Here is a 22509-nt window from a genome sequence, read left to right as displayed (position 1 = left end):
AGCCAAAGGAAAGGGCTTTTACATTGGCTATGGGCTACCAGGGTAGGGAAGGCAGACTAATTCCCAGGCACCGCTGGATAAAATAGCTTCAATTGCTCAAGGGTAATCATCCTGATGAAGCTGTAAGTATGAAGCATTGCCTGAGCACCCACGTCAGCTCAGAGATGTGCACCCAAACCAAGCATTAAAAGAATCCCATTCTAGTGGTTTTCATTCTCTTGTATAGATTCAGATTTCTATCATATTACTTTCCTTCTACCTGAAGGACATCTTTTAACATTTGTGTTACGTAGTAGTGATTAATTCTTTTGGCCTGTATAAGTCTGAAAACATCTTTATTTCACTTTCAGTTTTGAAAGATTCTTACTGGGTATAGATTTCTCGGTTGATAGGGTTTTTTTTCTTTTAGTTCTTTAAAGGTATTGCCCCATTATCTTCTCACTTGCATTGTTTACAACAAGAAGCCTGAAGTTATTCTAATCCTTGTTTCTCTAAATGTAGCATGCCTTTTTTTCTCTGGCTGTTCTTAAGATTTTCTCTTTATCACTGGTTTTAAGCAATATGATTATGATGTGCCTTAGTGTTGTTTTCTTCATGTTTCTTGTGCTTGAGTACTTGTGGACTTTCTTCAATATATAGGTTTACAGTTTCCATCAAATTTGGGAAATTTCCAGCCATCATTTCTTTAAATAGTCTTTCTGTCTTTGCCTCTTTCCTCTCCTTTGGGGACTCCAACTATACTTATATTAGGCTGCTTGAAGTTGTTCTACAGTCCTCCTACATTACTCTCAAAGCTCTGTTTACATCTTTTAAAAAAATTTCTTCCATGCCTTCACTTAACTTTTTGAATATATGTACACTGTCAATAACTTTTAATACCCTTTCTGCTCATTCAAATGTCTGTGCCCATTCTGGGTGATTTCAACTGAGTAATTTGTCTTCTCATTATGGGTCATATCTTCCTACTTCTTTGCATTGCCTGATGACATTTTATAGGATGGCAGATATGGTAGAATTTACCTAACAAAGTACGGAAATTTATCTCTCTATAAATATCCCTGTGTTTTGTTTTGAGACACTGTTAAGTAACCTGGAAAGAGTTTGATCCTTTTGGGTCTCGCTTTTAAGATTTGTTAGGTGGGACTTTAACAGTGTTCATTTTAGGGCTAATTATTTCCTGTCATTACTGAGGAAAGATTCTTCTATGTAGTCTACCCAGTGCCTGCTGAACTTTGAAGTTTCTTAGTCTGGCTGGTGGGAACACACACTGTTCCTGGCTCTGTTTGAGCACTGGGCATTGTTACCTCTCCTCCTCTTTGGTACTTCTTTCCCTGGCCTCGGGTTGTTTTTTCACATACATTCGCTGATCAGTATTCTGCTGAATACTTGAAGAGAATCCTCTACAAGCCTCTGGTTTCTCTCTGTGTGCAGTTCTCCCCTCTTTGGGAGCCTGTCCTGAGAACTCTTGCTGTCTTATTCTCCTTCAAACTATAAGTTTCTTCTCCTCAACTCAAGGAGTCTGCGGCTCTACCTGGGTTCCCCTCCTGTACCAATACCTGGAAATTCAAAGAAAGGCTCAATTCCTGTTTCCCATCAGGGATTCCTGTCCTTTGTTGCCTGACACTGAGTATCTTAAAAACCACTGTTTAATGTTTTGTCTGTTTTTTGATTGTTCACGCAAGAGATTACATTCATTTCCTGTTATTTCATCTTGACCCGAATTAGAAGTCCTCTCTTTTGTCATTTGTATTAATTTCTTACTTCCTTACGTCTAAGGTTAATTTGTTCTTTTCCTAAACTTTTGAGTAGAATGTTTAATTCATATAACATCACTGTTATTTATAACGATATTCTTTTTTATCACAGCTTTAACAATAACTCATAAATTTTGCCATGTAGGGTTTTTCTTATCATTGCTTCTATTTTTCTCTGTAGAGAAATTCTTTAATTCCCAAATGGTTGGCATATTTATTGGTGGATCATTTATATCATTGTTATTATTAACATGTGGGAAAGCCACATTATGATTAAAGGCTGTGGGGAAGCACATCCCATAGTGGTTAGCAGCTTGCATTCTTGAGTTAGAACGCTAGGGTTTAAATTCCTGCTCCGTCTTTTTCTAGCTATGACCTTAGGCAGAGTATTTAATTTAAGGTTCAATTTCTTCATTTGTAAAATTGAGATAATAATAATACCTACCTCAGATGGTTGCCTTGAGAGTTAAATTATGATAATTCATGTAAAACACACAGTAAGTGTTCAACAAAACTTAGTTAATTCTATTTGGGGGAATTTATAGAGGGATTCTTTGTAGTTAACTTTTGCTGTTCAAGTGGCACTTGCAAGAATTACGAAAAAGGATGTTCTCTGTAAGTGTAAAATTCAATTTGGCAGCACATGTCTTGATCCCAGCTCCATAGCCCCTTGGCCCTCTCTGAATTTGCCTGCAGCTGTAGGGGACAGTGTGCTGACAGTCCCTTCATGGACCTATATATCCTTGCTTCTCTACTGAAGCTATCCAGCAGGGTTTGGGACTTCAGACCTTTAGAAATAATTCTCACTCAAGGAGGGACAGGAGAAATTGGACAAATACCCCATCTTTGCTGTCCCTTCATAGATCAAAGTTAAGGTGCATACCATATGTTCCTCAGAGAATCCCCAGAGGAACTAAGCTTCAGTTACCCACAGAGGAAACATGCTCATTTAATTCTGGCTGGGGTTTTCCTCCTTTCTGTCTTACTATCCATGTTCTTTTCCTTGTGCTTCCTGAGATTACTTCCTAAATAAACCAGTTGCACTAAGACCTCACACAGAATCTGCCTTCTGGAGGAACACAGACTAACACAGTTACATATGTATTAGATTATCCTAGTAATTGTATTGTTCACATCCTCTAAGGAGAGGTTCTCAAATCTCATTTCATATTATAATCAACTGGTGAAAAATATATCAAAATTTCTGGGGCTTGTCAAATAAAAAGATAAATCCAGATTTAGTAAAGAGAGACTTTATGTAAAGGATTACTGTAGTCTCTTCAGCAAGTGGTACTGGGATAACTGGACAACTGCATGTAAATCAATGAAGTTAGAATACTCCCTCATACCATACACAAAAATAAACTCAAAATGGCTTAAAGACTTAAACATAAGACACTATAAACCTCTTAGAAGAAAACATAGGCAAAACATTATCTCACATAAATCTTAGCAATGTTCTCCTAGGGCAGTCTACCCAGGCAATAGAAATAAAAACAAAAATAAACCAATGAGACCTAATTAAACTTATAAGCTTTTTCACAGCAAAGGAAACCATAAGCAAACAAAAAGACTACCTACAGAATGGGAAAAAATATTTGCAAAAGACGAGACTGACAAGGGCATAATTTCCAGTATATAAACAGCTCATACAACTTAAGAAGAAAACAAACAAACAACCCAATCCAAAAATGGGCAGAAGACTTAAATAAACAGTTCTCCAATGAAGACATACAAATGGCCAAAAGGCACATTGAAAAAAAAAAAGCTCAATATCACTAATTACCAGAGAAACGCAAATCAAAACTACAATAAGGTATCACCTCACACCAGTCAGAATGGCCATCATTCAAAAGTCCACAAATGATAAATGCTGGAAAGGCTGTGGATAAAAGGGACCCCTCCTACTCTGCTGGTAGGAATGTAGTTTGGTATAGCCATTATGGAAAACAATATAGAGATTCCTAAAAAGAATAAAAATAGACTTATCATATGATCCAGCATTCCCACTCCTGGGCATATACCTGGAGAGAACTGTGTTTCAAAAAGATACATGCACCCCAATGTTCATAACAGCACTATATACAATAGCCAATACATGGAAACAACCTAAATGTCCATCAACAGAGGAATGGATAAAGAAGTTGTGATATATTTATACAATGGAATACTCAGCCTTGAAAAAGAATACAATAATGCCATTTGCAGCAACATAGATGGACCTGGAGAATGTCATTCAAAGTGAAGAAAGCCAGAAAAAGAAAGAAAAATACCATATGATATCACTTATATGAGGAATCTTAAAAAAAAAAAGACAATTGAACTTATTTACAAAACAGAAACAGACTCAAAGACATAGAAAACAAACTTATAGTTACCAGGGAGGGAAGGAGGTGGGAAGGGATAAATTGGGAGTTAAGAGATTTGCAGATACTAATATAAATAAAATAAATAAACAAGTTCATACTGTATACCACAGTTACTACAGCATCTTGTAGTAACTTATGGTGAAAAAGAACATGAAAATGAATATAAGAATGAAGCATTATGCTGTACACCAGAAATTGACACAACATTGTAAAGTGACTATACTTCAGTACAAATACACACACAAAATTTTTTTTAAAAAAAGGATTATTGCAAAGGTGGGTGGGAGAGACCTTTGCACTAAGGGGAGGAGAACTATTAGAATAGGGAGATGCTCTGACCATAAGATCTCAAGGGTTAGGCAAAAAGAGTTTTTCTTTTATAGAGGAGAGTAAACAAGTCTAGAAAGAACCAGGTGTGGGAAAATGGGGTGAAAGAGTGATGCTGGGAAGAGGGAAATTTCCCCCACTACCCCTTTTGAGTCCCTGTACCTGGACTAATACTAAAATTGACACAAGACAGATTAACAGGAGAAAAAGAAACCAATTATAATTTGTGCACGTGGAGGTCTCATAGAAATGGGATCTAAGAAGTGGCCAAAGCAGGCAGCTTTGATATTTTTTAAAGAGAAATAATACATTTGTGAGGATTTGACAGGACAAAGAAACTTGGGCTTTGGGGCCTTAATGAGTAAGGAATTTAAGCATAGTTTGGGTTTGGGTAGTAAATTAGTGAAGTAACAAAGTTTGTTTGCATAGGCTTCTCAGTCCTAAATTCTCTCTTTCTAATGATAAGGATTCCCTTTCTACCTACTGGTACAGAGAGGGAAACTTTCATAAGGATAATTATTTCCTGTTTTTAGAGAGACAGAGAGGAGGGTCAGTGTCCCTTTTGCCCTGGCCATTCCTTAGGTAAGTTTAACTCAAAATAATCAATATGCCATTTGGGGTGTATTTTGGGATAGCCTGCCCTGGGCCTCAACAATGACCTGATGGGAGTAGATCAGAGAATGTTGTACCCTGAAGCCAGCCTTTTCTCAGGAGAGGTTGTTAAGGATACTGACTTTAAGAAAAATGCACAATATGAGATTTGTGAGTTTAAGTTTTCTTCACGGTCTCACTGAGAACTATAGCCTGGGAGCCTGCCACTCAGTAGCTCTGCTCCAAAGAGGTAGGGGAGGAGCCAGTATTTTTCTAAATTTTTTGGCTAGAAAATATATGTAGTCAACCATACATCTCTCTAAAAGATTAGTGCTAATCACAAACAAAATCAAGTTAATGATTTCAGTGCTTTTGCATATATAAGAAGATGCAAGAATCTGAGATCGCTGAATTTCTTCCTGAGATATGCATCTTAACTATCTAGGGGCCCAGTTATGTTTATTCAAAGAACAGAATGCCTCATTTTGGTTTTTCATCCTAATTCCCTGCAGGGCGCATTATAGGTAGGTGACTGCAGTGGGACTGTGACTTAACCCTTGTAGAAGCAGATGGTGAGGGACATTCTTCATTCTTTTTTAGTTCACAAGGAGCTGTGTGCTGGCTCAGTCTGGGGGTGGGCTCAGGGACCTGGAAGGACAGAATCTTAACCAATATTTGGTCAACAAGAATTTTGTTCTGATTGGTCAATGGGGATAAGCAGTTCAGTTAATCATTTATGAGGCCAAAAATGGGAACTTAGAGAGTCTGTGTCTAGTCTTGTCATAGGTAAACAAGGGGGCACACATGAGTCTTACCTAAGTCACATGGAAGATGATTATTCTTTGCAGTCTTTCCCAAAACACAGAAGAGGCTCTGTGTGCATGTGCATGTGCGTGTGTGTACTTCTTTAACTGTCACCGTTTTCCAGGAGCACAGGGCTCAGGCAAAATTCAATATTGTCAGGATGAAGCCTGGACTACATTATTTCTACAAGTTCCCAGGTAATGTATAGATTATAATAAGAGACTTGAAAGACACATCACCTAAGCAAAATGCATGGACCTTATTCAAATCCTAATTCAAACACAACTATTTGTAAAAATGATCTTTATAAAATAATTGGAAATTTTAATACTGAATCTTTGATGAAGTTAAAGTATTACTGCTTTTTTTAGGTGGAATAATGATATTGTGCCTACGAATTTTTAATTTTAAAAAAGTGATAATGGTATTGTGGTTATGTTTTTTAAAAAGATTCCTTATATTTTAGAGATACTCACTGGAGGAAATGTTTATAGGTTAAATGATACAATTCCTGGGATTTGCTTTCATATAATACAGAAGAGAGGAAAGTTGGTCATAAACTGGTAACTGTTGAAGTTGGGTGGTGGGTCACGTGGGTTCATTAGCTTGGTCTGTCTACTCTTGCATATGTTTGAAATAAAAAAGCTCTTCTAAGCTCCCTCATTGTTCTTAATAGGCAGCACATGTTAAAAACGGCATATTACAGCCTTAATGATTTTTTTTGCCTGCTCAATTGCCAAGACCTGAAAGAGGTCTCCTAAGGGCTCTCCTCCCATGGCAACTGCATTTCTATCCATTTCTTCTTGTATTTTCTGCAATGCTTGATTTATATAATTCATTGCTTTATTATTTGTCACACTAAGTTTATGAAAGATTTCCTTTTCCTTAAAAAAAAAGTTCATGGCAAAACAAAAGAAATCAAGCAGTATAAAAGCGTATAGAATGAAAAACAGATTTCCCTTTCATTCCCAACTTTCAGTCCCCTCCAGAGTGCCAGACACAATTACTAATTTCTTCTGTCTCCACCAAGGAATAGTCAATGTGTATGTGAACATATGTATGTACACACATACATATACTTGGAAGGCAGCTATGCTCACCACTATACCACCAATGCCATACTGATGTACATATACTTGAACATCCTTTTTTTTTAATGTATGTAATTGGGACCACAGGATTTTACACTGTTAGACTCCTTGCATTTATCACTTATATCTTATATAGAAAATAGCTTCAATGGAACACTACACACTTTGGTCAACCCTGCAGCATTACTGATTCTGTTTCTATGAAAGCTATCTTACAACTCTGCAAATTACAGATAACTGAAAACAAGGCAAAATAACTCCTGTCTATAGACATGCAAATCAATTCTGTCAGGTGCAGAGACAACCTCCCCAACCTGTGAAAAACCAGTTTGGCCCCTATTTGCACACTGATTTCAACATTCCTTACTGCACATAAATCTGTACTTCTTTGACTTGTCCTTTGAGCCAGTTATGATATCTGCCTAGTTCTGAAACTTAGCAGGACCCTGCGGGGCCCTCCTAAGTACAAAAGTCTTTCTGTGTCCCCGTTTCTTATTTGTAGAAAAAAGGCCTCAGTCTCCTAGGCCTTCCTGATGTTCCAAGGGGCAGGCTCAAGCAGTTAAAGATTAGGACAATAGAATCACAGGACCCCCTGACTGGATATAGACAACAATCTGATGCATATCTTTTGAGTTATTCTGCAGACACTAAGACCCTCACCCAGGTAGAGGATGGTGACTACATGCAGATCATAAGCACACAGACCCCAGTCTGGTTGGAACCAGAGGTTGAGACTCAGGAAACATCACCATGTAACCTTACTACCAACCAATCAGAAGAAGGTCCATAAGCTGATCGGGCATTCTATGACCCTCTCCCCTAACACTGTCTTGAAAAACCCTTGCCTGAAAGCCATCAGCGAATTCAGGTCTTTTGAGCACTAAACACCTGATATCCTTGCTTGGCCCTTGCAATAAACCTTTCTCTGCTCCAAATGCCAATGTTTTGATTTGTCTGGCCTCACTGTGTGTTGAGCACACAAAATTAGGTTCAACAACAGTTCCTTCACTATGAGCAAAATGAAATCTTTAACACTTGTTCAATTTACATCTGTATGAGAGTCATGATTTTCCTTTTCCTTTCTTTCTTTTTTTTTTTTTTTTTTTTGAGTTACCCTTTAACAATGTTTAGCAAATAGGTTGAACATACAACTCTGGGATTTGAGGAAAACCCAACTTTATTTTTGTCTCTCATTGTCTAGTGTGAACAACTGTCTGGATGTATCAATAACTTGCTTAATCTGTCCCACTCGATTTGCACCAACAATGCTTCAATAGTCTTTTACTTGTATTTTTAAGTCAAATGTAATTATACTTATAGGATGAATTTCTAGAAAAGAAACTGCTAAATCACTCTCCAAAGAGATTATACCAATTTACCCTCCCACTAAAAGCCCACTATAAAATGATGGGTCTTCCACATTCTTTGAACAGAGTACGTTATCAAACTTTTAGATCTCTTCCAATCTGGTAGGTGAAAAATGGAATCTAATTTAAATATGCATTTCCTTCATTATGAATAAGATTAAAAACCATTTTCATACAATATAAGCCATTAATTTTCTTTTTCTGTAAGCTGCCTATTTGTGTCCTTTGCTCACTTTTTTCTATTGTTTTGGTATTGCTCATATTAACTTGTAAGTTCTCTTTGTATATGAAGGAAATTGGTCCTTTGTCATGTGTGCTGCAAATATATTTTCCCATGATGGGGCTACCATGAAGAGATGGGGCAAGACAAGTGTAGTACAACTCAGTGGATTCAGAATGCACTGTTTCTAGAAAGGCTGTAGTTCACATCTCCTCTGGCCTTAACTGAGCTGTTACCTACTCATTCACAGCAGCTCAGCAATGAAGATCTAATTGAAGTGCAAGAAAAGGGGTGCATTGAAAAGTTACCATGGAAACAGCTCCTCCCACAGCATTCACCATTCAAAGGCTTCTGCAGACATTCATGTACAACAAATTATCAAAGGAAGATTACCAGACTCACAACCCTAATTCTGAATGCAGTTTAAAGGTGTTTGGAGGCACAAAGAATACCTGTGGTTTCTATAGGAAGATCACTAGGAAAAGAATTGTCTTGGGTTCCAGCTTCTGCACAGGGTAATTTGTTGAGACATTAGTGGGTATTTTGTTTTTGCTGCAATTTTCCCTCCTCCACCTTCTGCTGATGGTTGCCAGTCTATAGTGCTTGCTGATCTCAAGAACAGTTCATAATGGTGGGCCTAAATCTACCTCTGGCTTTGCCTTTAGTGAAAGTCCAAGCTCACTGAAAAGATTAAGCTAGGAGTCTAGGTGGGAAAGGGTGTCCAGGGGAAAAATGCATTCTCTTTGTAGAGCCAAGAAGTAGTCACTGAATGCAGGAGGAAATGTTCTGCAAGCAGTGAAGACTTGTGACCACTGTTAAAAGCATCCTGGTTGGTGACAGAAACTGGTCAATGGTGGCTGGAAATCTTACGGAGGTGGGGCCCTAGGGACTGGGATTTTCAACTGTAACAAAAAACCCCAGTCACAATGGAGGTACAGAACAGAGGCCTGGCCACTTTCAAAGCTCACTGGATACCTCAGCCCTAACCACTGTGGCCTGAGGACCGTTGTGCCTCCCAGTGTACGACCCATGGGATCTACGAGTGACCTTACGGTGGATCAAGGTAGTCAGGGGAGTCTTACCAATGACTGAGGTTGACTTTCCAATCATTTTGGCCATCGAGAAGCTCAAAATTATAATTAATTTAATTTTAATAATCTAACATGATATATTATCAGAGTCTTGGAGTAAGAATCACACCCACTGTACTTTTTTGGACTAGTATATTAGGAAGCCTCAGTCAGTTCAGCTCCTATACAAAAAAAATCCCACCACAAAAAACAACATTTGCAATGTAGTTTTAATTTTCTTTTTTTGCCTATTTAGTAAATATTTATAAATGCACACAGTTTGTTTTATTTTTATTCTCACAATCAATTATGTGTTTTTTATAGGAGTGAACAGGCTTCCTGAAAAGGCATTTTGATTATGACATTTTATCAGGAGGAAATATGTATTAAGAATTTTAAGGTCTGACTTGTCACACTAGAGTCAGTGAGGTTCAAAATCAGGGATGGCCTGGATGGTTCTCTACTGCCCTCCAGTGGGAAAGCGAGATAGAGGTCAAAACATTTTTGGAATGGAAAAGAGACTGGTTTGCATTTCTAATGTTGGCATGTAAAAATACAGACAGAAAGAGACAAAAAGAACTAAAGGATATTTATTTCCTAGTGTGTTGAGAAATAAGTTAATGTTGAGTAATGAGTCATTTAGTACCATGCCTTCTACAAGACTGTACTTAAACCTCAGGATTTGCTGACAAGACACAAAATAGCATATAACTTTTGACATAAGCATCTTAAGCATTCTGAGCCTCTATGTTTATATAATACTGCTTCACTTATACATACTTATTTAATTATGCTCTTGTAATCTACCATATAACACCCAATTTCTCTAGGGAAGCACTGTTTTAGGGAATCATCGAAGAATTATATGGAAATTATGCAGCTTTTCAATTTCTCCATGAAATCTGGTTGGTATCATGACAGGCTTGCATGAAAAAGTTTATTTATCACTTCTGCATTACCTACATGAGGCTTAAAATTCTATTCTTTTTAAAATTCACCTTTAAAATACCCAAATCAATGCATTTAAGCCCTAGCAGACAGTAGTAGTTGCAAACCAAGACTCTACATGATTGCATGTTTTTAAATAAATTTTCAAACCATATTAATTCCTCTTAAACAATCAAAACAAAAAACATGAAAACATTCACGTCTCCCACCCAGTGGCGGTCCTAGGGTAAGTTTGAGGTATGGTACATACCAGATCACCATCACTTCCACCAGAAAATGGATTGATCACGGAGCCAGAAAACATGTATTTCAGCATGTGGACAATCTGTTAAAAGGCCTTATCACTTCATGAATCTTTTTCTAGGCTGCTGAAAACAAGAAGCAAGAACAAAAGATGAAATTTCAAACTTTAAAAAGTGATACAGGCTACATTACATAAAACTTAGAAGGACATCTACCCTAGGAAATTACAGCACTTTGGCAGTGTTATAATACCTTGGCAATGTTTCCTGAGCAAGGTGATCATTAAAAATGATACCTAAAATATACTGAATATTTCCTACCTACTAAGTACTGTGCTAAGATTATTTTATAAGCACCACATGATTACAGACACAGAAAACAAACTTGTGGTTACTAGGAGGGAAAGAGGGGTGGAGAGATAAATTGGGAGTTTGGAATTTGCAGATACTAAATACTATATATAAAATAGATAGACAGCAAGGTCCCACTGAATAGTACAGGGAACTATATTTAATACCTTGTAATAGTCTATAATGAAAAAATATGGAAAAGAATATATATATGGATAACCGAATCACTATACTGTATAGCAGAAATTAAGACATCGTAAACTGACTATACTTCAATAAAAAAATTTTTTAAAACTATATGAAATAGGTTACTGTTGCTATTCCATTTTACACATTAAAAAATTGAAGATGCCAGAAATTAATTAACTTGCTCAAGTAACTCGCAGAGCAAAGGGTCAACCTCCAGAGCAAGATTTAAGAAGTCTGGTTTATTTGGAAGTAGAAGTCTTCCAGAACTCTTACTTACTTTTTAAATTGATTGTATTTTAATTTAATATGTGTGTTGATTTTTTTTCAGGATACTAAAGTTTTCATGTTGTGTAGGACTTTAAACAGACTCAAAATCTGAGAACAATATAGTAGGTGTCAAGGCTTCTTAAATTTGAATAAAGATGCCAATCTTCCTGTGTAGGAAATTGAGAGATTGATGGAGGAATTCTGCCAGAATAAGCCTCCTGACAATTACAGGAGAGAAGACAAAGAATTAAATGGAGACTGAAGAAGCTGATAGAATATCTTTGTAAAGTTGTGAAAGTGCTGTGATGTTTCCTCTTCTGGTGGAGAAGGGAGAGTGATTAGTTATCTGCTGCTGCATAACAAATGAACCCACAATTATCCGGTAACAGTAAACATTTATTATCTTACACAGTTTCTGTAGTGGCAGGAATCTGGGAGCAGTTTAACTGAACAGTGCTGGCTCAGAGCTTCTCATCAAGTGACAGTCAGGATGTCATCTGATTAATCAAGTCAAGGTCACATGCACACACTCTCGCTATAAGAAGGCTAGAAAAACTGAGTAACTGTCTTTTTTCATTTTCTGTAAGCAGTGCTCACCACCACTGAGACACACAGTGGGGAATTCCCCAAACACAGAAAGAGAATGATGGACAGCAGAAAACAAAACCACAAAAACGTCAAACATAAATTCAAACCTCTGGCTGTCCAGCACCAATATAACCACTGCTCTCAATGCTTATACTTCAAAAAAAAAAGTTGCCACTTAAAATACTGCAACTATCATTTACATGGTCAAAGATGCCCTCAATTCTGTCACCCTCCAAGAGAGTCAACTCAGTATTTCAGCAGTTACCACATCTATCACCCATTTCTAAGTCTAGAACCTCTAGCTGACATTCCTCTGCAACTTATGGACTAAATAATGAAGTTCACCAACAGTAGTATACCCCACATATAATAGCGAAATAAAGAGTAAAGAAAGAAAATAAAAGTTAAAACATTTAAAAGTATACATGACACACCAAGAAAGGAAAGATGACTGCTTTTGTTTCTTCCCCTGATCATGAGGACTTCACTTCTCTCCATGACTTCTTTTCCACCAGCTGCTCTGTTTTCCCTTTACCTTCAACCAACACCTTCATTTCTAAGGGATCTATTTGATAGGCCTGTTTAAAGCTATATCAACAAACTTATTTCTACTTAATGATCAGGGTTAATTACTCCCACCAAAATCATAACCTTGTTCTTCTCTTCCTCTTGCCTAGTCAGTGACACAAGACATACAAAATGGTGAGATGGCAGTCCCAGCTCCAAATTAATGGAACCATTGTTCAACTTTGTTGGTAGATTTCCTTTTATGGATAACCTTTAAACCAGCAAAGCCCAGAATCTCAGAGAATAACAGTTGAAAAAAATAAAGTGGGGGGGTCATTGGGTATAATTTCCCTTTGTTTATAAATCCACTAATTTTACCTATGGAAGTGTAGTACTTTCAAAACATATCCACAGAGTCTTTCACATTTCTCCCATTAAAGAAAAAAAGGAGTCTCCTTAGATATAAGCAGCCTTAGTGACTAAGTCCTAATGAACTGAATGTGGCCTGAAGTGACACCAACAGGACTTCCATTATTAGTTTAGAAAAAGCATTACTACTTAAAAAAAAAAAAAAAGACATTACAGGTTCCACGTGGATTTCTCTCTTTTGGGATGCCTGCCCTTGGAACCTAGCTACCATGCGGAGGAAGCAAACAGCACAGTGGAAAGGCCATGAGTAGGTGTTCTGGCCTCAGATTCAGCATCAGTCACCAGGCATGTTAAGGAGTGGGCCTTCAGATGATTGCAGGTCCCAACTTTTAGTTACTCCAACTGGCGTCAAGTGGAAAGTGGAGCTGAGATAAACTGTCCCCACTAAGCCCTACATAAATTACAGATTTGTGAGCAAAGTAAATGTTGAAGTTGTCTTAAACAACTAAGTTTTGGGTGGTTATACAGCAACAGATAAAAGGAACAGGAAGAGCACCAAATATTGGACACTAGTTCAAAGCACATACTGTATCCTGTAAGACAGCATCAAAAATGGTTATCTCCCAGAAAGCACCATAACTACATCTTCAATAAGACCAGGTGCTTCTTGGTGATAGACTATTCAATTAGACCAATCAATTCTGTGGGCAATAGCCCATTGCATTGCTTCTTTCAGTAGAGTGAGCTTCTTGGTCAGAAGCAATATAGAGCCGGACACAATGTCAGTGTAAGGAGCATTCAGTAAGTCCCCAGAAGGTGGTGCTGACAGAGCACAGCAAGAAGGGAAAGCAAACCTAAACTTACTCTAAGTGTATCTCAGAGAGGACAAATACGGATTCCACAGTGATCAAGGTGGGCCAATGAAAGCCACTTGCCTCCAAGTGGTTGCCTGAGCCTCCTGGAGCATGAGGTACATCACCAACTCAGGTCTGGTCACTGCTGCGAGCAACCTGAACACTCAGCAGTGGCTTGGTGATCTATGTATAGCTCCAATCTTGTTTTCACCGCCACTTCATTCATGATTCCACTAGCAAGCACTGAGCCTGGAAAAGGAGGCTGAGTTTAATCCACAAAACTGGTTCATTTCATCCATGATTCTTAAGATTCATTCTGCAAAGTCCACCACCCTATCCCTTCCCAAGTTCCCCTTGTCACCAGTTCTCCAGTCTTGCTCTTTCCAAGTCCTTGATCAACTGGCCAAAAAATTAACCTTGGACCTTGTAACCCAAGACCTATAATTAGAGTCAGGAAAACTTCCTCAAGCCAAACCTTCATCCAGAAAGGTCTAACTGCCCCAGTATAAGAGATGATTTAGCCGGGGAGGTATAGCTCAGTGGTAGAGCCCATGCCTAGCATGCACAAGGTTCTGGGTTCAACCCCTAGCACCTCCGGTTAAAAATAAATAATAACCTGGCTGCCTCGCCAACTTCACTCAGTCTATGGAATGCATCACCTCGTGGCCTTTATCTTGCCTTTGGAACAGCCTACACTCTAAGCAGTATGTATCTCTCTAAATAAATCTAACTTTACTAAATAAATAAGTAAATAAACAAACAAACGAACCTAATTACCTCCTTCCCTACTCCCAAAAAATGAAAATGTGAACTTATAAAAAAAAATGCTCAAAAAGAATAATTAAATTTCTTTAAAAAGAGAGAGATGAATTAAACCAGGTATCAGATAAACGACATGGGAGTGAGTCCCAACTCCTTAAGGACCTGGAACTTAGAAAACTGTCTCTGTAAACAATTTTAACTAGTGTGGGGTTTTTTTCTCCTTCCTATAACATCCATTTATTTATGTGGATACTTCGCTCCTCCTGAACATCGGGGCTACCTCCTTTGCAAACCCTTCCATTTCTCCTCCTTCCAGGCCAATTTAAAATTCGCCGCAATTTTAAGTACTTCTGGCAAATTCATGGGGATTCCCTTGGCTGCCTAATAAAGTTTGTCGGGCTGGCGTCCAAGACGCCCGTATCTAACATTATTAATTCTGTCAGCGCTTTTCCTTTGTCCGCTTGGGCCTCAGGAGGAGACGCTCGGAGAACAGCGCAAGCCAGGGTTCAGGCCCAAACAGAAGTGGATTCTGGTTACTCCCTCGGCTCAAAAATCGGCTCTCTCTCCGCCAGCATTATATGCAAGCAACAGTTTTCACGTGTTTTTACCTCACCACAAGGCCTCCGGCCACAGCGACAGACAGCCCTTGGGCCTCACACCACCTGCCCTTGGCCAAAGAGGAAGAGGCGGGACATCCGCCCGGTCTGAGCCACTTTCGGAAGTGACGTAGGAGTGTCAACATGCAAGATGGCGGCTCATCACCGGCAGAACACGGCAGGGCGGAGGAAAGTGCAGGTAGCGAAGCCCGGCTCCTCGACCTCCCGGGCGTGGCTGGCAGCCCCAGGCCCACCTCGAGCGAGTAGATGCCTCGGGCAGTGGTCGACCAGGGTAGCGGCTTGGCGCGAGCGGGACGGGGCGCGGCCGGCGGCGAGGGGTGGGGCCGCGGCGTTAACGGCTTGAGGAAGGGGCGGGAGGGCGGCCGACTGGACCTGTTGGGCCCAGTCTTGCGACCCTCGGGCTCGCGGTTGGGAGCCCGGCGTTGCAGTTTGCCCGCTTTCTCGTAGACTTGGGTTTGCGGGGTCGGGCTGGGCTCGTTCCCCTCCCACCTACCTCCCCCTTCCCTTGCTGTCTCCAAAGCGCTCTGCCCTAGCCTCGTCGGAGCGGAGGCCTCCAGGCGCTTTCTCGCTTGGCGCGGCGTGGGTGGGCCAGTGCGGGGGCGTGGTGGGGCGACTGAGCCCTGTGGGGTTCCTGCGCTGTGTTCTGCACGTGGAAGCCCCGGCCTTCTTTTATGCTGGAGCTTGCTCGCGGGTGAGGTGGAAACGACGTGGGAGTGTGCTGGTGCTAGTGGGGGAATTGTTATTTTCATTCTCTTGGAATTTAATTTCGTCTTCACCGTTTTTCCATCTTCAGTGTGCATCCTTGAATCTTTTTGTTTCTCTAATGTATTATCCAGAGGTAAAGAGTTATCATAACCCTTATGGGTGTGCTTTATGCCTTCGTGAATCCATTTTTGTTTTGGATACATTTAGGAGTTATTGCTGCCTATTATTTTCAGCGATACAGGGAGAAAAACCCTATTACAGGTGTTTATTTGCATGTATATTGTATGTCGTGGTGATAGTATGGTGCACTTATTCATTAAACATTTACTGAGTACTTAGTTTAGGCTCTAAAATGTGCAAAGAATTGAGAGTGTAGGAATCAGTAACACCCAGGCTTTCTTTATAAAACACAGCATTGTATGTAGTTTTACACGTTGAAATCAGTGAGTGTTTACTAGGTAGTCAAGACAAGGAATTCCTCCATTGAGGTAAAACCCAGGACGTGGCTGTGGGTTATAAAGTCTTCTGGCCAGTTCATTTTTTTTTTCAATTGATCTCATTGATCAGTACAGTGTACTAAGCACTCACTAGATGTTTGTTGAATTGAGTGACATGAATAAAAATCTAAAATAGCTTACTCTGTTAGGTGACTTTAAGTGCATCAGTGAGGAGATTAAGTAATCCCAGCATCCAAGTCAGGTGGTGAAAATGTCTGTTCCTGACTAAAATGTAACTCAAAATCATAACTTAATTGTATTCTAGACGCTAGAGTGGTAGGTAGTAAGAAGAGTTAGTCTTAGTTTTTTTGCCTTTAGACTTAAAAGGCAGTTTAAAAGTACAGGATGGGGAAAATGTAAATTAGCTGCAGCATGTGTGGAAAAACTGAGTATTTTAATAAGCTGAATGTGAGCCATTGTATGCAGAATGAGGGTGATGACAATTTCACTCTTCACTAATCAGAGTGAAAAACTAGAGTTTGGGGATCAGTACTGAGCACCTTGTTCTTAATAGGTGTAGCAATTAGATTGGTGAAGTGACTTGAAGCTATTTCTTAGGAAGAGCATTCAGAAGAACTGTCTTAAGACCAGCCTGCTGAAGGGAAGATTTATTGAGTCTTGTTAGCTGGTTTCAGAATTGATCTCTAAGGAATAGAACTAATATGGGAAGCCATAGAGATTGATTTTACCTCAACATGAGGGAGAACTTTCGTTATGGCAGTGTTTTTTAAACTTGCAGTGCAACCCCCCCCCCCAAACAATACAAAAGTATAAATGATAATTGTCCTTAACTCTTCAGAGAAAACTATCGTGGACAGTGATATATAATCCTGGACCAGAGTTTTTTGTTCTGAGCACTTTTGGCATTTTGGGCCAGACTATTCTTGATGGTGGGAGGGCTGTTGTTTTGCATCATCTTACCTTCCCACTAGACGTTGGCACCTTCCCAGTTGTGACAACCAGAATTGACTAGACATTTTCAAATGTCCCCTGGAGGGCAGAGTTGTCACTGGTTGAAAACTAATGTTCTGTACCTCTTTGTGTACCAGGCTTATTTGATTTTTTTATTCTGAATAGAGTCATGGTATTCAGTTTCACGTCTTGCTGTTTGTCAAAATTTTAAATACACGTTCTTGACCCAGCAATTCCTTATCTAAAAAAATTGTTTTACAAAAGTACGTATGCATTTATCTTTCTCTCGTTATACATGGGTGTTTATTATAGGAATGTTCTTCATCAGAAGTCAAGTGGTAGATAAGTTAGGTACGTTTATATAATAGATTAATTTGCAGTTAGAAAGATAAGCTAGATCTATATTATTAAAAAGGAAAGATACCCAGAAGTCAAAATAGGAAATTAACATAGCATAGTCCCATTTCCACAAAGGAAGTAATGCCTTTTCAAAGTCTGGAAGGATATCAATAGTGATTATTTCTGGGTTATTAGATTGTGTGATTATAGGTAAGGCAGGAAAGAGGGTATCTTTTACTTTAAACTACATAAACCTTTTTACAATATTCTTCACGCTTATAAATAAATCCATTTTGGAAAAAATATATGTGGCTACACAGATATATATTTTGCTGTTTGGCTCTCTGTGTCTTGTACCAAGAGGCAGTAGCCCTGAGCTCTATTATCAAATAGTAGGCTAGAAAGAACCCTTGAGACTTAACAATATTGATAAATAACCAGTGGAGAAGGGTCCAAACATACTACTTATCAATTATAGACATAATGAAGAATGAGCACATGTCCTTCCGTCTTCAACTTCTAAGGAGGCTGGAGGTGAGTATAAGGAGGTGGGGTGGATTTGTGTTTGTCAGAAACATGATCAGACAATTGTGTGAATTTAGGTATATAATGCAGCTTTTCTCCTGGTAATCAAGATATCAGAGAAAGTCTTTTCATTCCCTGGCAATCCCTTTAGCGTTATGGTTTTCCAACAATCTGGGTCTGTTAGTCAACTCCTGTGTCTCCATCTTTGACTCAACTGTGGCCTCTTTCCTTTCTTGCTTCAGAACTGTTGGGATGGAGTTGGACCAAAGTCACTAGTATTCCTGGTTTGGGAGTAGTAACCATGCCCTACTACTCGGTGTTAGTTCAAGAATAGAAATACTTAGTCTTTCATAACTGGAGGATTCTTTTGGTTGGAAATGACCACAAATCCACCATAACCAGGTTCACATAATAAAGATATGTATTGGCTCTTGTGAATGATAACTCAAGAGGTGGTGCTAGTTTCATGCAAATCTTGAACCAGCAGACTCACTATGACTCTCTACCCTAAGAAGTGATATAAAGTCATCTTTACCATTGGGCTGCCTACAAGTTGTCTACTTCTATTTCCAGACTCTTAGATCTATGGCAGAACTAATCTATGGTAGAACTAATCTATGGTGAAAAAAGTCAGTTCTAGATTGTCAAGGGGTAGGGTATAGAGATTGGGAAGAGGATGAGAGAACTTTCTAAGGTTCTTGATGTTTTGTATCTCTAGGTAGGGTTTTGTATTACACGGGTGTATTTGTCAGAATTATCTATGTATATTAAATTTTTTACATTTCACTGTATGTAAATTTTACCTTTAAGAAAGGCATAAATAAATAATGAACTCTGGTCAATGATATACATGCTGAAGTACTTAAGGGGAAATGTTATTTATGATGTGCAACTTACTTTGAAAGCCATCAAAAAATAACATGGATCAAATGGATGGATGGGTATGCAATAAGCAAGTATAGAAAATGTTCGTTGTAGAATATACGTGGTGAGTACATGGATGTTTGCTGTGTAATTCTTTCAACTTTTGTATATGCTCTAAATTTTTCATAATAAAACATTGGGGGAAAATAACCTTTAGAGGTCAAAAAATGATTAGATACTGATAGGCAGCAGAGGCTGGGGAAGACAATTTTTAGCTGTAGCCAGAGAAGGCCTTATTGAGAGGCTGACTTTTGAGTCAGGACCTGAAGAAAATGAGGAAACAAGATCGCCATCTGGGAGAAGAGCATTCCAGTGAGAATATCAAATGCAAAAGTCCTGAGGTGGGAATGTATCTGCCTGTTTGGAACAATGAAGATGCCTTTGTGGCTTCCATGAGTGAGTGATGGGAAGAGGAGTAGGAGATGAAATCAGAGAGGTCACTGCAGGCCAGATCATGTAGAGTCCCGTAGGCCCTAGTACGGGCTTTGGCTTTTACTCTTGAGTGAGATGAGAAGCCGCTGGTGAATTTTGAGCAGAAAAAATGTGTTTTTTTTAGGATCACCTGACTGCAGGTGAGCAAGGGCAGAGCAAAGAGACCAGTAGCTATGTAAGAAATCCAGATGCTGTATGATAGTGGCCCCACCCAGGGTGGTGACAAGTGGTTGAGTTCTGGATGACAAGACTTGCTGACAGGTTGTGGGATGAGAGAAGTTGAAGTAAGAATGGCATTAAGGTTTTGGGCCTGAGCTACTGGAAGAATGGAGTTGCTATTAACTCCATCAGCAAGGAAGACTGCAGGAAAAGCTTATTGGGAGAGGACTATCAGGAGCTCAGTTTGGGACGTGCCGTGATTAAGATGTCTGTTAGACACCCATGTGGGGACAAGTTAATGAGTTAATGCACACCTCCGGAAAGCCTGTGGAAATAACCCAGAGTGTCCCCTTTGTGAGGCTGAAATGTTTTTAAGTCTCCCTTCTTTTCTTAAAAATACTGTGATTTTGGACTCATTCCATAATAGATCCACATTTGTTTTCATACAAAAAATTGTTTAGTTACTATGGTGGGCAGAATGCCCCCCCATACCAAAATGCCCATGCCCTAATCCCTGGAATTTGTGAATATGTTATGGTTATATGATTAAAAAAAAGATTTTGCAGGTGTAATTAAGGTTACAGACCTTAAAATAGGGGGATTATCCTGGATTATCCCAGTGGGCCCAGTTTAATCACATGAGCCCTTAAGAGCAGTGAACTTTCTCACTGGAGACAGAAATCAGAGAGATATGAGGCATGAGAGGGACCGTCTGTTGCAAGAGAGAGCACATAGAAAGCATGAGAGGGATTGCAGGCAGCCTCTGGGAGCAAGGATCGAGCCCTAGCTGACAGCCAGCAAGGAAACAGGGCCCTCAAACCTACAACTACAACTACAGGGAGCTGAATTCAACCACTAAGCTGGATGAGCTTGAAAGCAGGCTGTCCCAGTGTAACCTAACTGGATATTTGCTGCTGGGGGACTGCCCTGTTATTTTTCTCCCTGTCAGAATCCCTTTAATTGTCTCTTCCAAGTACATGCTTCATGCTGAAGGTCTGGCTTCCCATGCTTTGCAGATTCCCTATAGTACCTTCTCCTTCTTCCTTTTAAAAAAAATTTTTTAAAGCAAATCAAAACAGGTATATCTTCATCTCCTCTGGCTTTGCCTGTACTCTTAACTTTGCCTAAATGAAGTTTTTCCAGAACTTTGTTCACTCATCTGTTGGTTCTGTCTCCAGCACCTTCGACTTTTCTTTTTCTTTTACTTCCATATCTTCTGCCTGCAGAACTCGCCTGTATCTTGAGAAGAAGGAAAAAAACTTGCTGTCACTCCTAGTTATGTTCTTTCCCCCACTATAATAAAAGCTCCAGGAGGGCCTCTGTGCTCACTATTGTATCCTCAGCATTTAGAATAGAGCCTGGCAACTGGGGATGCTTAATCAGTATTTGTTGAAAGGCTTGAATCCTATTTTTCTTCTGTCTACAACCAAATTTTTTTTTCTTTAACAAGTTGTTAATGTAGTTATGTCTTGGAATATACCATTGTATGTAGTTCATTCTCTAATAATCATGTAGAATGGATGTACTGTAATTGATCTAGCCATTTCCTTATTGAAGATACTGTTATTTTGTCCATCATACTAAAATTTACTTTAAAAATTAATAGAATTATGAAATAGTAAAGGAAAAGGAAAATAAGTTTTACAAAAGTAAGCAAAAGGACAGAGATAGATAATACAGAATGAGTAAAAGATGAAGAATCAGTTTGAAAGTTCCAACACATGACTGATAAGAGTTAAGAAGGAGCAAAGAAAACAGTTATTAATGAATTGATACAAGAAGATTTCCCTCAGCTGCAAGTTTCTAGATTGAAAGACCTTTCAAAATGCATAGCAAAATTAATGATAAAATGACCAAAAATGATAATGATAAAGAACTCCCGCCCCCCCCCAAAAAAAACCCACCAAGTAAAAAGAAGATCCTAAAATCTTGGGGAAGGGTGTGTAGGTGATGGTGCAGGAGAAAATAAAAATGGGATCACCTTATAGATGAATGAAACAGAATGGCACTGAATTCAGTGGCGGCACTGATGCTAGAGGAAGTTTGAGTAAAGCCTTCAAAAGCTGAGCTTTTTCTATTTTGTTTTTTGTTTTTGGAGGGGAGATGATTAGGTTTATTTATTTTTACTAGAGATACTGGGGATTGAACCAGGACCTCGCTCATGCTAGGCATGCACTTTACCAGTGAGCTATACCCTCCCCCCAAAAGCTAAGTTTTTTCTGCATGGACTTCTTTATTCTGCCAAGTCAAGTGTAAAGGTAAAGACCTTTTCAGACATGCAAGGGCTAACTCCCCTCCATGTACCTTCTTCAGGTTAGTTTCTTAAGGTCCTGGGAGTGTACTGCTGCCAAACTGAGAAGTGAACAAAGAATGGAGACACTGGAATTCAGGAAACAATGGCTCTACCCTAGTAAAGCAGTAGAGGGACACACGAGAGGTGACAACTGTGCTAACAGACTGAGAGGGCAGCAAGCCCAGATTGGAGTGAGAACATGAAGGATTCTGAAGGGGAAGCCTTCTGGGAAAAGGAGGGTAGAAATGAGTTCTTGCTGGACTGTCTAATATGGTCCAGCAATTAAAGAAAATTGAAGTTAAAGTAAAGGAAATCATTGAAGAAAAGAAGGAACTCTAGGGAAAACAAAGGGCTCTCTGAGGAGGAAAATGTGTTCGTAATATAGTACTTGGCTAGACAGTAGACAGCAGTTACAGTCAGTGTAGCATTGATTATT

At 39.2% G+C, this 22509-nt stretch overlaps 2 protein-coding genes across 3 annotated transcripts in view; one reads left to right on the top strand and one right to left on the bottom strand.

The window, feature by feature from the left end:
* Window positions 1–15395, bottom strand: part of SCN11A (sodium voltage-gated channel alpha subunit 11) — a 122923-nt gene extending 107528 nt beyond the window's left edge. The window contains 3 exon segments of the mRNA XM_014552505.2: window positions 10792–10909; window positions 13919–14157; window positions 15279–15395. The gene's annotated coding sequence lies outside the window, so the exon portion shown is untranslated.
* WDR48 (WD repeat domain 48) overlaps window positions 15367–22509 on the top strand; it is a 38351-nt gene continuing 31208 nt past the window's right edge. For both annotated transcript variants that reach the window (XM_032459186.1, XM_032459185.1), the window contains exon 1: window positions 15367–15465. In XM_032459186.1, the coding sequence (XP_032315077.1) occupies window positions 15418–15465 (48 nt within the window). In that variant the 5' untranslated portion in view covers window positions 15367–15417. The remainder of the gene's footprint in view (window positions 15466–22509) is intronic.

This window comes from Camelus ferus, chromosome 17 (genome assembly GCF_009834535.1).
Source record: "Camelus ferus isolate YT-003-E chromosome 17, BCGSAC_Cfer_1.0, whole genome shotgun sequence".
NCBI classification, from domain to species: Eukaryota; Metazoa; Chordata; class Mammalia; order Artiodactyla; family Camelidae; genus Camelus; species Camelus ferus.
This window is presented reverse-complemented; position numbering and strand designations above follow the sequence as displayed.